At 39.7% G+C, this 14,263-nt stretch overlaps 1 protein-coding gene across 1 annotated transcript; it reads left to right on the top strand.

Moving 5' to 3' along the window:
* The first annotated feature begins 350 nt into the window (after positions 1-350).
* Positions 351-12,472, top strand: CLRN1 (clarin 1). The gene is made up of 3 exons (XM_044433013.1): positions 351-603; positions 8,358-8,537; positions 12,207-12,472. The coding sequence occupies exons 1-3, from the start codon at positions 351-353 to the stop codon at positions 12,470-12,472; spliced, it is 699 nt and encodes a 232-aa protein (XP_044288948.1).
* The last annotated feature ends 1,791 nt before the right edge of the window (positions 12,473-14,263 follow it).

The following is a 14,263-nucleotide window of genomic DNA, read 5'->3' as shown; positions in this document are numbered from 1 at the left end:
TCTTTTAAGCTTACATTTACTCCACAGTATACAGTAACTCAGAATAAACAGAGGTGTTAACTTTTAAAGCACTTCCAAACTTAAACATGCATCATTTCTTTCCACAGTTGCTCTCTTAACCCAAGAGCCATGTTCCTGGAATTTTCACCCTGCCCAATCAGACAAAGGGCTGTAAAAAAAAACCCATGGCGAGGGGAGGCATTCATCAAATTACACAGAGGGTTCCATCTGTGTTATCTTAAACCTTTGTTCTCAAGTAACACAGAGAAGATGCTGGAGGAAATAATTTGCTAAAGCTTTTATTTGAGACTATATTTTCCAGTTGTTTGTATGCCCAGCTAGGATTATATATGCCAGCCCAACAGAAGAAAGTTGTTTTCTGCATCGCTGGTGTGTTCAGTTTTGCTTGTGCTCTGGGCATTGCAGCAGCCATAGGAACTCAGCTGTGGATCAGAGGAAGAATACTCTGCAAAACTGGAGCGCTGCTTGTCAATGCGACCGGCCAGGAATTAGATAAGTTTATTGGTGAAATTCAGTATGGACTTTTCTATGGGGAGAGGGTTAGACAATGTGGGCTTGGAGGGAGACCTTTTCGGTTTTCATGTAAGTAACAATGGCATCTGAATTATTTAATGCTTTAGTGCATGCTATAATGGTCTGACAGAGAAGTAAATGAGCATTCTCCTATTTCTTCCAAAGGATTCACAAATGGGAAATATGAAATTATGATTCTGTAATGTACATCAAATGCTTCTTCTATAATCATTTGATATACATCATGTGTTTTACCAACATTCATTCTATTATTATGTGTTAGTTAAAGAAATAGACATTGCAGCTAACTGTATGCATGTTTATCTGCAAGTAAAACCTACTCTGTTACTTTCAAGAATCTTTGCACAGAATTATAGTCTTAAATTCTTCCCTCTTCCAGACAGTGTTTGTTGGATTCTCTAATCTCTGTAAACTGAGTGGGAAAGAAACAGGGATATAAGTAGCACAAATGCTTGTTGAGTGCTGGAGATACACAAAAATTAACAATGTGATTTGTATGCATGTCTACTTAACAGTAAGTCCATTGAGTTAAGTGGGACTTATTCCCAAGAAAGTGTACATTTAAATCGTAGATTAGAAAGATGTTTCAGCCCAATCCTATACAGGTTTACTCAAAAATAAGTCCACTGACTTCCAGTCAATATATTTCTAGGTAAGGATACATAGAACTAGAGCCTTAATTAAGAAAGCATAAGGTGCTACTGATTACTTCTGTCCATGCCTGACAGGTGCAGAGTTGCACAGAATGGCAGTTTTACACTTTATCTCTTTTATCTATGAAGAGAAAATGTTGTTAAAATGGCTAGCCACACATTTGACTTACGAAGAGCATCTTATTAAAAATAAATCATGGTTATCTGCACAGTAATCCATAATATGTCACCTAACGTTTCCTTTCTTCCTAGCAACAATTTGGAAACAATCTACATCAACATCAATGCTTGCATGAGTCATTTCTGGTGCATTTCCTGAACTACAGTCATTAAAGTGTTTGATTTGATTTTTTTTTATTAAGTAGCAAACCTAATTCATTTAGGTTATTACTGAGAATTGCTTCATCTAATGAAATTCTATAGGGGGATTTAGCAGTTCATAAGACCTCTCCAAAAGTTCTCATTATTACATCCCATTGCTGTCACGGTATGTTGAATTTTTGGAATGGTTTACTAAAGCAACAAGGAATAACTGAACTTGGTCCTTTGTTTAGTCAGATAATTAAGTTGTTATAATGCCGAACAGTCTATTCCCATGAGCTGCGGAACTGAGGGCAAATTCATGCTGGATTCATGCCCAGTAGATAGAAGCGTCTGATGTTTGAGGCTTCAAAATATCCATTGCTCTTCTATCTTCTTGCTGGCCAGGCAGGAGGAGGGAGAGAAGCATCTGGACTTTTCTACCCTCCTTCTCTGTATCTCCTGCCTGACAGGCCTCTGAACTTGCGCTAAGTGACATGTGTGGGCAGGAAATGGAGCACTTGGGGTTGAGATCTGAAGGTGCAAGCCTCTTTCCTTCTGGCCCTGTCACCTGCTCCCAAGGTGGCTGTTTCTCCCCTCTTCCAAAGTTATGACCTTGGGAATGGAAGCCTCCATGGAGCTCTCTGTAGCAGCTGGGAGGGATGAGACTGAGTAGAGGAACCCTGATAAAAGTTTACAGAGCCTCGTCATATGACCACTCAAGCACTATCTGCAGATTGCTGTCTAAAATGAAGGATCACTTTCGGTGTAATTTTAAATCACAGTTTAGTGTTATGAAAATGATGAGCAGGGCCTTGGGCTTGGGTTTGCTCCTTCCACTTTCTTCATTCTGCATGCAGAGAGACTGGAAAGTTCCACTTCCATTTTTTTTTATTAACAGAGTTTAGTATGTCATCTGAATACTAAACTGTGGTTATGTTGGTGGAAATAAACCAGTTTGTAGACCATGGTTTTAAATTGGCTTTAATTGGCACTCACTATAGTAAGATTAACCACTTTTCTTGGTTTCAATGGCACAGCAAACTGAGATTAATGTGAAACAGAAACAGAAAATCCTAAACTCACCCACAAAGCCATGTTTGAGCAGAAGGAGGAGAGAGAGCATGCAAGCTAGGCTGAGGGTTGCTATAGCTTGTGTTCATAATGCTAATTTGAAGTCACGTGTTAGATGCACTTCAGCCTAGTGGCTCATGGGAACAGGAGCATGGATGCTAAGTGTGGCATATATCAAGGCAACAGCTTCCTTGAGCTGATGTTGACCTCATTTTAGCCCCTAAGCTAGTGGATCAACCTCCCCATGTAGGCGTGTCTTATGTGGTATGTTAATGCTACGGGGCACCGAAATAGCCAGGTTGGCTCTTCTGGAAAGCAGAGAAGAATAAAATGTTTTTACAACATTTGTCAGGGGGCAGTAGGGTTGCCTATACAGAGACTGGGGGAGTTTCTGTAATTTTAAGGCCATAATCCTAGACACAAGCTACAGCTGACGTGATATACCGTATCATTTGCAGAAGCTAGTCAAGCAGGGGCTGATTTTATATAGTCAATCTAAATAAATAGATCACATATAGTCTACTGAATCTGTGAGTCAATGCTTGTGCTTGCTGTTATGCTTCTGTCTTCCCACTGTTCACTACATGTAGTGTGATTGTCTAAATAGCACTTTCATTTTAGCTTAGGTCAACCTACAATCTAAATACAGTGGAGATAAGGACCAAGCACGTTTATGATTGCATTGTTAGAGTCTAATGTAATGCCCATTGTTAAAACCTTCAGGTTATGGGGTAGCATAGAAATGGAATTAAATAAATGAATGAGTTTTTTAAAAAATATTTGGGGGGAGTTTAAAATAAATCTTTTTTTCCCACTCCCTTCAATGATCAGAAAAAGGCCAATTCTAATGATGACTTTGATAAAAGAGATATACGGATCTAGTGCTATTGACTGTCATACTCTGACCCCATTCTGTATGCCCATTTGAGGTGTGCTGAGCCACCACCTGTGGACATGGTGAATCATATCCAATTCTAAATTTGGATAGCTTCAGCCCAGTTCTTGGCATACAGCAAGACTAATGTAAATAGGTTCTTGAGCTACTGTTTGTAGTTTTGCTTAGCCAACAAATCCATGTGCAATCAAAAGATAAAAGGCTCGTGCTCAACAGCCTATTCCTAACCTTCATACATTGGTCTGCAGAAACACCTATGTACACACAAGCTGTACATGCAAAGACTTGGCCAAGTCATGACAATCAAAGGAAGGGCCAATGCTGGTGACAAAGCTATGGATCTGTGAGGAATGTGATATGCGATGAAAATGCAACAGATTTTACCCCTGCAAATTATGTTCCATCAAATTCTATGCTATGCTGACTTGTGTGAGACCACAATTTTAAAAAGGAAATTTGTGTGAAATTCAGGTGTCCACTCCCATTGCATAATCTGTACAAATTTCATAAATTTATGCAAATTACAGAGCAGAGCCTTGGTTTTTGCAAAAATCTGAAATTAACTGTCAAAGCAGAGTGTTTCCATCTGGAATGAAAAGAGGATGCTTCCATACCTTTCATGATAAATGCCACAAAAAGCAGAGCAATAGGAATAATAACAATGGCTTATAACTAACAAGGTAGCTCTGATTTGCACAAATTTGCATAAATTGCAAAGTGAGGGCATTTGTAGATTTTACACAAATTTTTCAAGCAACTTTTAAGAAGTCAATCCCACCCATGCATCTTGACCCAGGCACCTTTTTGTTGTCAGGCTAGAAATGCATTGCAACTACATCAAACTCAAATGGTATGACTTCCAGGATCACACACCCCCAGGCATGACCCAATTCCTTCTTCCCTGTGTTGATCAGGCATGGCTTATATCATCTGCTTTTTATGTTGACAAGATGAATTTGCACTGATGTGCCTGGCACCATAAGAACAAAGGAAAACCCAAATTTGGATCAGCCCAAATGTCTATCTGGACCAGCATTCTGCTTACACACTGGTCACCAGGTGCCATACAAAGTCCACAAGCAGAATGTGAGTACAACCGCACCTTCCCATTCCTGTTCCTCAGCATGAATGGGAACCACATTGTCTTGCGGTAACATATAGCCATCACAATGTCTGGTAGCCATGGATAGCCTTGAATTTGTCTAATTCCCTTTTAAAGCCATCTGCATTGGAGGCCAGTGAATTTCATAGTTGGACTATGACCTGTGTTAAGAGATGCAGTCATTCTGTTCATCTTCATTGGATCACCCAGGTTCTAGTATTATGTAATTAGCTGATGCCCTTTTTTCTGAGTATAAGACTCCAAAAGAGTGAACTACTATTAATTTGGGAATGGAATAAAATCAAGACAGGATTAAATAGTAGTTTCACCCTTAAAAGCAGCCTAGAAATAATTTTAGATAGATTCATTTGGGAGGACTTCTTTAAAATGGGGTGAGCATGCTTCTTGATGTAATTTCTTAACTTTATATAAACATCTGTAGTTTAAGGAAGCTGCCTGAAAAAAAAAGTCATCTACATAATTACCAGGAAATGTTGGTTGCTGTTCACTGTTTTCTGCAGCAATAGGCACAAAAACTCTCCCTCTCCCTCTCTAAGTTGCTAAAAATGTCCCAGGAAATTGTGCAGTTTACACACAGTAGATGGCTTTGCATTTTAATGCATTGAAGCACAGCATGGGATGACTGGCAAAGAAAGGACTAAATCATCTGCCTTGTTTTAGTCCTGCGTTTGCTCCCATTAAATGTTCTCCCTGCTGGCCACTATATCTCTTTTAATCGTAAAATGAATTTGCTCATCCTGTAAAATCCATTCAGGCTTGGGAAAGCCTTCTGCTTCATTTACTTTGGCTCATGTCAGTTTCTGGGTCAGCGGTTCATTTTCTAAAGGCCACTGGCACACACGGATTCATTCGCTCTAATGAAAGGCTGGCGTTGCTTCTAGGACAGCATTGCTGCAGGATTACATTTTCTTGGATGGTCACCTATAAAACTTTAATGATACATAAAAGTTCTGGATGTAGCTATTGAGGGGGAAAGGCCTGGGCAATCCAGCTGTGTGTGGGGTATGACATGAAGCATAAATAAAGTGGCTTGTAATGGTCTATATAACCAAGCCTGTGCACATATCACAGAGAGAGAGAGAGAGAGAGAGAGAGAGAGAGAGAGAGAGAGAGAGAGAGGAGAGGGAGCAGGGAGGGAGGGAGATCCAAATTCTTCCCCAATAAAAATTAGACTTTGTAACTTGTAGATATGATGCCAATTTTGGCACATGATGCAGCAAGTGACTACCAATAGGTTCAATGACAGTTACTCTCAAATATATCCCAAGTTAGGGCCCTCCAGTTGTTTCAGACCACAACTCAGAATTCCTGATCATTTGCTATAGTATCTGGGGCTGATGGGAGTCAAAGTCCAAAACATCTGGAAGGTAACAGATTGAGGGAGGCTCTCCTAGTAAGTGAGCTCAAAATTGCAGTCTGACTTATACAGGTCTGTTCAGAAGCAGCTCTCACTGAGTCCAATGTTGTTTTTTCTTGGGTAAGTGCATATAATAGGGTGGGGAACACCCCGCCCCAAGTTTTGGCCTACAGCTCCCATCATTACTCACCACTGGAGTTATAGGACAAAACATCCTGGGGGTGCACAGTGTGCCCACCCTGGTGAATAGAACTGCAGTATCCCATCTACTCAGAAGTCATTCCCTCTGCATTCAGTGGGACTTATTTCCAGGTAAATAATACTTGAGAAAAAAAAAAAAATCTCAGGGTTATGAACGTTTGCTTACATTTTAGACAAAGATAACTTTTCACAGTATTTACAATAATGATATACAAGTATGTTTGACAAATTAATTTGCATTTCATTTGCAGTTCCGTAGATAAGCTTTCTTGATGCTGAGTAATCTGTTCTTTTCTTCTGGCTGCTACAACCACCATTTGTCTCAGAGAATACAAAACCTGCCAGTCTCATGTGGAAATCAATGCATATACACAATTCATTTTAATATTGTTACTTTTAAAGTTATCCCAGTCACTAATTGCAAAGTTAATTGCAATAAAGTGGGTAGAGAAATGACACATAGAAAAAAATAAAAACCAATGGTGCTGGACTAAGCAGTATTAGCTAAATCTTGGAGAGATTTTAAAATACACAAACGTACGTGCTGGTAATTTACATTTCGCATGTAGATAGTTTTGAGTGCCTACATAGCTTTTTCTAAGCATGTTCTAACCATTGCTAGGCAGTTAGAAAGAGTTATTAGCATCAGTTTAATCATACCCTTGTGAACAGGGAGCAATTGCACTATATTCTATGACTCTTTCTAAAATATTTCTGTCACTAACTGCAGAGTTATTTAAAAATCACCCTTTGGTGGCAAGCCTGATTCACAATTCACTTGGTCTAAATATTTGTTTATTTTCTGTGCTTAATCACATGTTAAGTCTGAGCCAAAACACTGAGCATATTTCTCTCTCTCTCTCTCTCTCTCTCTCTCTCTCTCTCTCTCTCTCTCTCACACACACACACACACACACACACACGTCACACCCCTATGAAATGCACCCTACATGCTGTTTAACCAATAATTTGATGGTAAACATACTCTCTTATTCAGAGGAAAGGCAAAAAAAAAATTACCCTTGTTTTGATCTGTTGGGTACCAGGAGGCTCTAGAGAACTAATCATGTGCTAATACTTAAGAGGGAGACAGAGAAAGAGAGAGAGAGAGCGTCTTCTTCACTGCCTTCTGTTCAGCAGTTTCAAATGGCAATGTTGCAGTCTAGTAGACAATTGGGTGCATCATGAGTACGGCGCACTGTGCCTCCCACCCTGTCCTTCCTCCATCTTGCCACCAATATCCATGGGACGCCACAGCACCACTGCTGGTTGTCAGTGAATGTGGGGAGGGGCAATCGCTGACAGGCCTCACCCTGCCTTGTGCAAAGACTTGTGCAAGACTGTCAGCAGAGGCACCTTCCCACTGTGCAGCATGCAGCCCCTTCATCCAGAGCTGCACCTGCATCGCCATGGCACCAGACGTGGGACCACCAAGCCATGCTCTGTTTGGCCTACTCATGAAGCCACCCAAATGAGTCATGGTGGGTCCACATGACCTGACAGCTTTTCTGGCTTATGAGCCTGGGAGGCTGGCTGTGTCATGTGGACCCAGTCAGGGGGTCTTAGGCAGCTGGGTAAAATTGTCCCACACAGATTTTGCACTTTCTAGATTTATTTGTTATATCTGTTCACCACTCTCCAGCTGCCTATCACCAGCTGCAGCCCAACTACTTGGGTGGAGCCAGAGTTAGTCATCTTAAAGTAAACCTATTCACATCAAAGAGATGTCATATAGTCATTTCTAACTTAAGGCCCATTTCTAACTTAAGGCCCATTCAATAGGATTACTCCAAGCATGACTAAATGTGGATCCAATCCAGTGGTCACCTCTCTCAAGCTACTGAGGCTGAGACTTGCAAGCTTTCAAATTTGACAAAATCATGGAAGAAGAGCTTGTTGCCAAACCCTGATGTTTACCAGAGATCTGACCTTCATAAGCAGGATTATCAGTGGTTGGCTTTATGCACTCTATGTATTTGTATTGTATACTGATGGCTCATTTTCTCCATGTGATCATTCCTGTGGCAAGCAGGCTGTAGAAAGGCAGATACAGGTCACACAATTGTTTTCACACAGTTCTGTTCTTGTGCATTTTTATTCTTATTTCTGTCAGTCCCTAATTATACCCATGTCCTCATATTCCTGTTTTTTCAGAAATGACAACGTTGCCCGTCATAATTGCCTATTCTCTTTTGTTAGTTTTTCCAGATTTGTTCAAAATCATCCCTGCAAGCATCCATGTTAGCGTCATTGTCTTCTGTTTGGTCCTATTAGTATTTGCTCTGATTGGAACAGGATTCTTCATGTACAATGCATTTGGCCACCCTTATGAAACATTGCATGGTCCATTAGGACTGTACTTGTGGAGCTTCATTTCATGTAAGTCTTATGTATCTTGTTGTGTTTCTGTTTGTCTAAACTTAAGGGGAAAAGCAAGACTAACTATATAATTAACCAAAATATCGTTAGCTGCCTCATTTTTGCTTGGTTGTCACACTCATATCGTACACATTTTTGCTGTTCTTAGGAATCAAGGAGAAATTTACTTCTATTAGATTATAATGCCAACCTACCTAATTTTGGACTTTTGAAACAATACTCAAATTGAAACTAAATTATACATCAAAATTTGCACTTCTCTGAATTTTGTAATGGAATTTGACTATCAAATATATATATGTTAGGGGAAAGTGCATGCAAAAATTGATACATTGGTGAAAATAGTATTAAAATGCATTATTTTAGAGAAATGGCTTGAAAAATACTCATATTAGGAATCATGTGCTCAAAATGCATGCCATTTTTCATATGAACTTTTAATTTAAAAAATCACAAAGTTCAGGAAACTCATATGAACTAAGAATTATAAAATTGCAGAAATGAGAGAAAGGAAATTGGCAGATGCAACCTACCTAGCCATTCCTGCTCCTTTATATCACTGTTCTCCCAGGGAGACAAAGCAGTGATGGAGCACACTGACTGAAATCTCTCTGAATCATTGCAAGTAGGGGATTTCTTCTAACATTTTCATGAGGTGAGCATTTCTTTTCAATATTCCAGTTTGGTGTGATCCAGACTCCACTGCTTTCTGAAGAACCATAAAAAGCAAAGAAAACTGCACAGGTCTGAGAGGAAAAAAATCCCAGATCAATAGTTGGGCAATTAGAACCAATCAAAATTCCATAAAAGATTATGCAAGCTTTGAAGTTCTCTGGAAATCTTTGTTGGGCTAAGTGCTAAAAAATAACAGTGGATGGAAGAACAGAAAAGTCCCAGAATGGCAGAAAAGGCCACAAAATGTTGTAGCAATCTGGTTTGCAGTTTTGATCTAGTCTTAAGTTGAAGATTGTAGGCTGAATGAGTTGGGCTGCTGTGAGTGTGAACAGAAAGTATCATGCAACTATTTCTTCACTTTTCCCCTTAGCAGATTTTCTGCAATAAGAAAAAAGGGAAGGGTTACGACTAGATGATGATGATGTCAGAAGGTGCAGTCCTAAGCATATTTAGACAGTAACTGGTATAGGAGTGCACCTTTAGCCACATAACCTTATGGGACAAGAAGCAATGATTCACACACATATACACACAAGCCATTTCTGAAAGATAAAGACCAGGTGTAACTCAAATCCTCCTCTGGCTTTGTGGAAAACACTCAAGCTCCTGGAGAGGAATATTTCAAATTGTCTTCAATTCATGACAAAAAACTTGATCTCATCTCTTTTCATTATCTACAGGAAAAACTGGTCAGCTCATGACCATGTCTGAAGGAAAGAATCCTCACTGTGGTTTTACCATAACCATGTCAAAGTTTCTTGGTTCATGATCTTGAGGCTCCTAGTGACTGGATTCAGACAACACAATAAACTCAAAGGCTGAGTGTGGGTTGTTGTGATTGAACCATGGGTTGTTATTGAAATATCAATTGTCGTGTTGTCTGAATCCAGCTGAACTAACAAGCCCAAGATCTGTTAAGCATGAACAACCAAGAATGCATAGTCTGTTCACCATTGTTTGTTATCTTGGCTTGGTCCAAACAACACAATATCCCTATTCAACAAGAGCCCATAGTTCAATAAGAACTCACATGAAAGGGGGGGCTCTGGACAGCAGTGATATAGAGGCACCAGCACACACAGGGATGCTGCTGCAGCTCTTTTTTAATTAGCAATTCTCCTCTGTCGCCTCCTCAGAATCCACTGCTCCCTCTGAGCCTGTATGCTGTTCATACAGTAGCTGTGGAAAAATAATTTTCTCAGTAGGAAGATTTTGTCCCCTGTTTTAATTCAAAGAATTTCTGGTGCCTTGGTGGCAATTAAGGCCCATTAGCTTTAGGAAAGTCCTGCTTCTTATGGAGATGAAACAGCTAGTTATCAATCAAGATGGCTGCATGAATTTTTGGACTCTCTTTGAAGACGTGGCTATAGGGACTGTCATGGCAAGTGCCTGTACTTCAAAATGTGTCATTACACCAGGGCTAAGCAACATGTGCTCTGGCTCCCTCTTCTGACAGTGATCTTTGGCAGGCTTACTGGACAGCGGGAAACAGCTGTCTCTGAGCATTGCCAGGTCTAGCTGCTATTTTGTTTTACCATAACCTGCTAGAAAGATGGGGCATACTGTGGGAAATTAAATTGGTGGCTAGCTCCAGCTGAATGGAGGAACCTGGGTTAAAGAGCAAAAGCAAGGAGCATGGGCCAAGAAAACATTCAGACTTCCATACATAAATGCAAACAATTTGTGTACCCAAGGTGTGGACTGTCCTTTCTCTCCAAGGACCGTGCCTTTCTGCCAATTTATTGTATCCCTCTTGCTATTAAGTAAAGTGATATTTGGTGCAGCACAATGATTAAGAGTGTGAACTTTGAGCTAGGCAATCCACAGTTCATGATTCAGCCCAGTCAAAAGCTCATTGGGTGATCTTACCCAGTCACTATTTGTAATGGGGGATTTAATCATTGAATTATAGATTAGTAGAGTTGAAAGAGTTAAGAAGGCCATTGGGTCCAACCCTCTGCTATTGCAGGACACCAATTTACACTCAGATGACTCTTCAGTTTTGCCTTGAATGTTTCTAGTGTGGGGGAGCCCACAATGTCTTCAGGCAACTGGTTCCACTGTCGTATTGCTCTGACAGTGACGTAACTTTGATATACAATATATTATAATCTAATAATATAACTTTGGTATAATGATACAATACCTTAGCTTAGGGGAGCCTCCAGCTGCTCTTCTCCAGATGTTTCGGATTACAACTCTCAGTATTCCTGGCCTTGATGGCTGGGACTGATAGCCGCTGAAGTTTAAACTACCACCAGATAGGGAAAGATGCCTCAAGGGAATTTTTGTTTCTTTTGCAGGGCCATTGACCCATGGGAAAAATCAACAGGGAGCCACAGCCAGTGGTGGACAGAGTCAGGGTCAAAAATGGGTGGCAAATTATTTATTTATTTATTTAAAACTTTTCTATACCATCTCATACTTAGACATCTCAGGAGGGTTTTGAAATCAGCGCTGCAAAATTTCATAGTATGATCTCACTCTCTTTGCCACTGTATGTCACCTGACACAAAACTAGGCCAAGAGTACATGAATTAATCCCAGGCACATGAATTAATACAATTAATCCATTTCCAACCCCAGCTTTTCAAGGCTGATTGCAAGGATATGCCCTGCAGTCACATACCAGGAATGTATGTGAAGTACTTTCAACACTCAAAATACAATATAACAAAATGTTTTTCAATATATGAGTGGTTCAGTAAACATACACAGAACTATTTTAGGTGATTTATCAATGCATGAGCATGTTGGAAGTGTCTTTGTTAAAATCCTAGTTTCATGGATGGTATTCTAAAGGACCTGATTCTATTAGTCCTTAGGCTGAGCTAGGACCCAAACCACAAGAGAGAAATACAGGAGGGAGGGCTTATTTATAAATACTGAAGTGCAGCATAAATAGAAATTCTAGCCTGTTGTTTCCATGTGAATTCTAAATGTTGTTAGAAAGCTGACAAAACAGTAATTCTACATTTTCTTATTCTTTTACAGTTTCTTGCAGTTGTCTTATCATGATTCTGTTTTCATCAGAAGTGAAAATCCACCACCTCTCTGAGAAAATAGCTAATTATAAAGAAGGAAACTTTATTTTTAAAACTCACAGTGAACAATTTGCAAATTCATTCTGGATCATCCTGGTGTGTTCATTAGTACACTTTCTGAACATTTTGCTAATACGCCTTGCTGGATTTGACTTTCCTTTTTCAAAGTCAAAAGATTCAGAGAATGCAAATGGAGCTGCCGATCTAATGTACTAGACATGTTAGAGTCATGTTTCATGCAAATGATTCATCTTGACCCTTCCCAAAAGACACTAAATATAGATGGATTTAAAGGGCTATTTTTAAATATATATATTATGAGCCAGAAACTTTTAAGGAGCTATTCCAGCACAAAATGTAGTTAGGTAGTGCGTGTTTAAGATTGCATTTAATAACAGTTGTATTATTTTTAGTTGGGTGATAGCTTGTAATTAGGGAAGTTGTTCAGATCTAATGCCAAACCATGATTTCCAGTAATTGCAGTTTAAACTCCAAATCAAGTATAGTTTTGCAGACATACAGACAAACTATGGTTTGTGTTATTTTCCTCTTCTTCCACTTTCCCTGAGAATCCCTGGATTCTGTCCCAAACTATATCCGCTAAGGCTGGAGCAACATCCTAAACTATGCCTTGTTAGTCTAGATGCAATGCCAAACCAGTTTGCGCTGTATTTTGTAAGGAATTTTAAATCGTGATATCCGATTCTGGTTTGGTTGACACTTGCAATCCATCATATGCCAGCTGGTATATGCTTAGACATCAAGACAAATCATATTTGGCATTGTGCCCAAACCATACCATTATTTCTTTCCAAGACACAGAAGAATATAATGTCACTAAATTCATATACTAAAATACTTGTCTAAAAAGTTGAATTAATAAGGAAAAATCAAACATAGACAGTCATTTGGGCAACCAGCCAGCTTGTATGTTGGAATTATTACTTCTAAATAATTATTGATGTATTGGCATTATTACTTCTAGAAATCTATTCGCATCTCCTCCAGAAATGAGGGTTCTTTCATGAAAAGGACCCAGACTTATGGCTTCCCAAGGCATGCTGGGAGGAGAGAAGGAAGCAAGGGCCAGGGACTTACACCAGTTCCAGTTGGTGTACGGCCTCCTTCCCTTCCCCTCCACTGCACTAAAATCTCATTGGCCAAAATCAACCAACCAAAATCATCCAACGTGAGGCACAAGGACAGCAGGGACAGTGCCCCATGCCTCATGCCAGGCATAAGATGCATGTACGCCTCTGCGTTCAGAGGTGCATGTGAATCTGCTACAACGGAGGCAGGGCTGCATCCTAATCTAATATTAAACTATACAGTTATCATCCAGTGTTTTTATTCCATCAACAGAAGGAACGGCTTTGACAGAAGGAGACCCTGCTTCTTAGCAGGATGCTTTCCATGTCCACAGCCCCCATTTCACGACCAGAAGCTCATTCTGCTTACAGAGTGAAACTGTTCGGCACCATTCCAAACATTCCTCACAGTGCTGATTGCTGGTGAAAATGCTGTTTTACAGACACCACCAAAGATGTTGTTATTGATATGTGTGTTTAATGTAAAGTGTTTGAAGAACTGGACCCAAATGTAGTAAACCTGACATAATAGTGTAACATTTTTGTTCTTGTTTTGCAAAGTGTTTGTTTTATTTTTCACTTTTATAAGCTTCTGTTTTAAAAGTAGAGGTCAGGCCTTCCTAATGAGTGAATGTCAAATAAATTCTCTGCTCCCTACCATAGCACTTCAACTGATTGTCAGTGGGAAACATGCACAAATGTGAAAGAAAGACAAAAACATCTGTGTAGGAACTTATAATTTATTCAGTACTTTATTGTTACATTTGGTCTAGCTGAGTGAGAAAAGATTCTACCTGTTGTGCCCTTGACATTTTCCCCATTGTTTCCCTGCCTACCAATCCACTGTTTTCTATTTTTACCTCTTCTAGTTCCAACAGTCAATACTGTTCTCCATATGGGTATAAATGGCTAAACACAC

The sequence above is a fragment of the Varanus komodoensis genome, unplaced genomic scaffold, assembly GCF_004798865.1.
Source record: "Varanus komodoensis strain SLA01 unplaced genomic scaffold, ASM479886v1 scaffold25, whole genome shotgun sequence".
Lineage (NCBI taxonomy): Eukaryota > Metazoa > Chordata > Lepidosauria > Squamata > Varanidae > Varanus > Varanus komodoensis.
Note: the sequence above shows the minus strand (reverse complement) of the source record. Positions and strands in the feature narration are given on the sequence as shown.

What these genes read in the sequence shown, in the direction of transcription:
- CLRN1 (XM_044433013.1), top strand. Translation starts at nt 351, where the DNA reads ATGCCAGCCCAACAGAAGAAAGTTGTTTTCTGCATCGCTGGTGTGTTC. An exon ending in GAGACCTTTTCGGTTTTCAT is followed by an intron (nt 604 to 8,357) that starts GTAAGTAACAAT and finishes CTCTTTTGTTAG; the next exon opens with TTTTTCCAGATTTGTTCAAA. An exon ending in CTTGTGGAGCTTCATTTCAT is followed by an intron (nt 8,538 to 12,206) that starts GTAAGTCTTATG and finishes ATTCTTTTACAG; the next exon opens with TTTCTTGCAGTTGTCTTATC.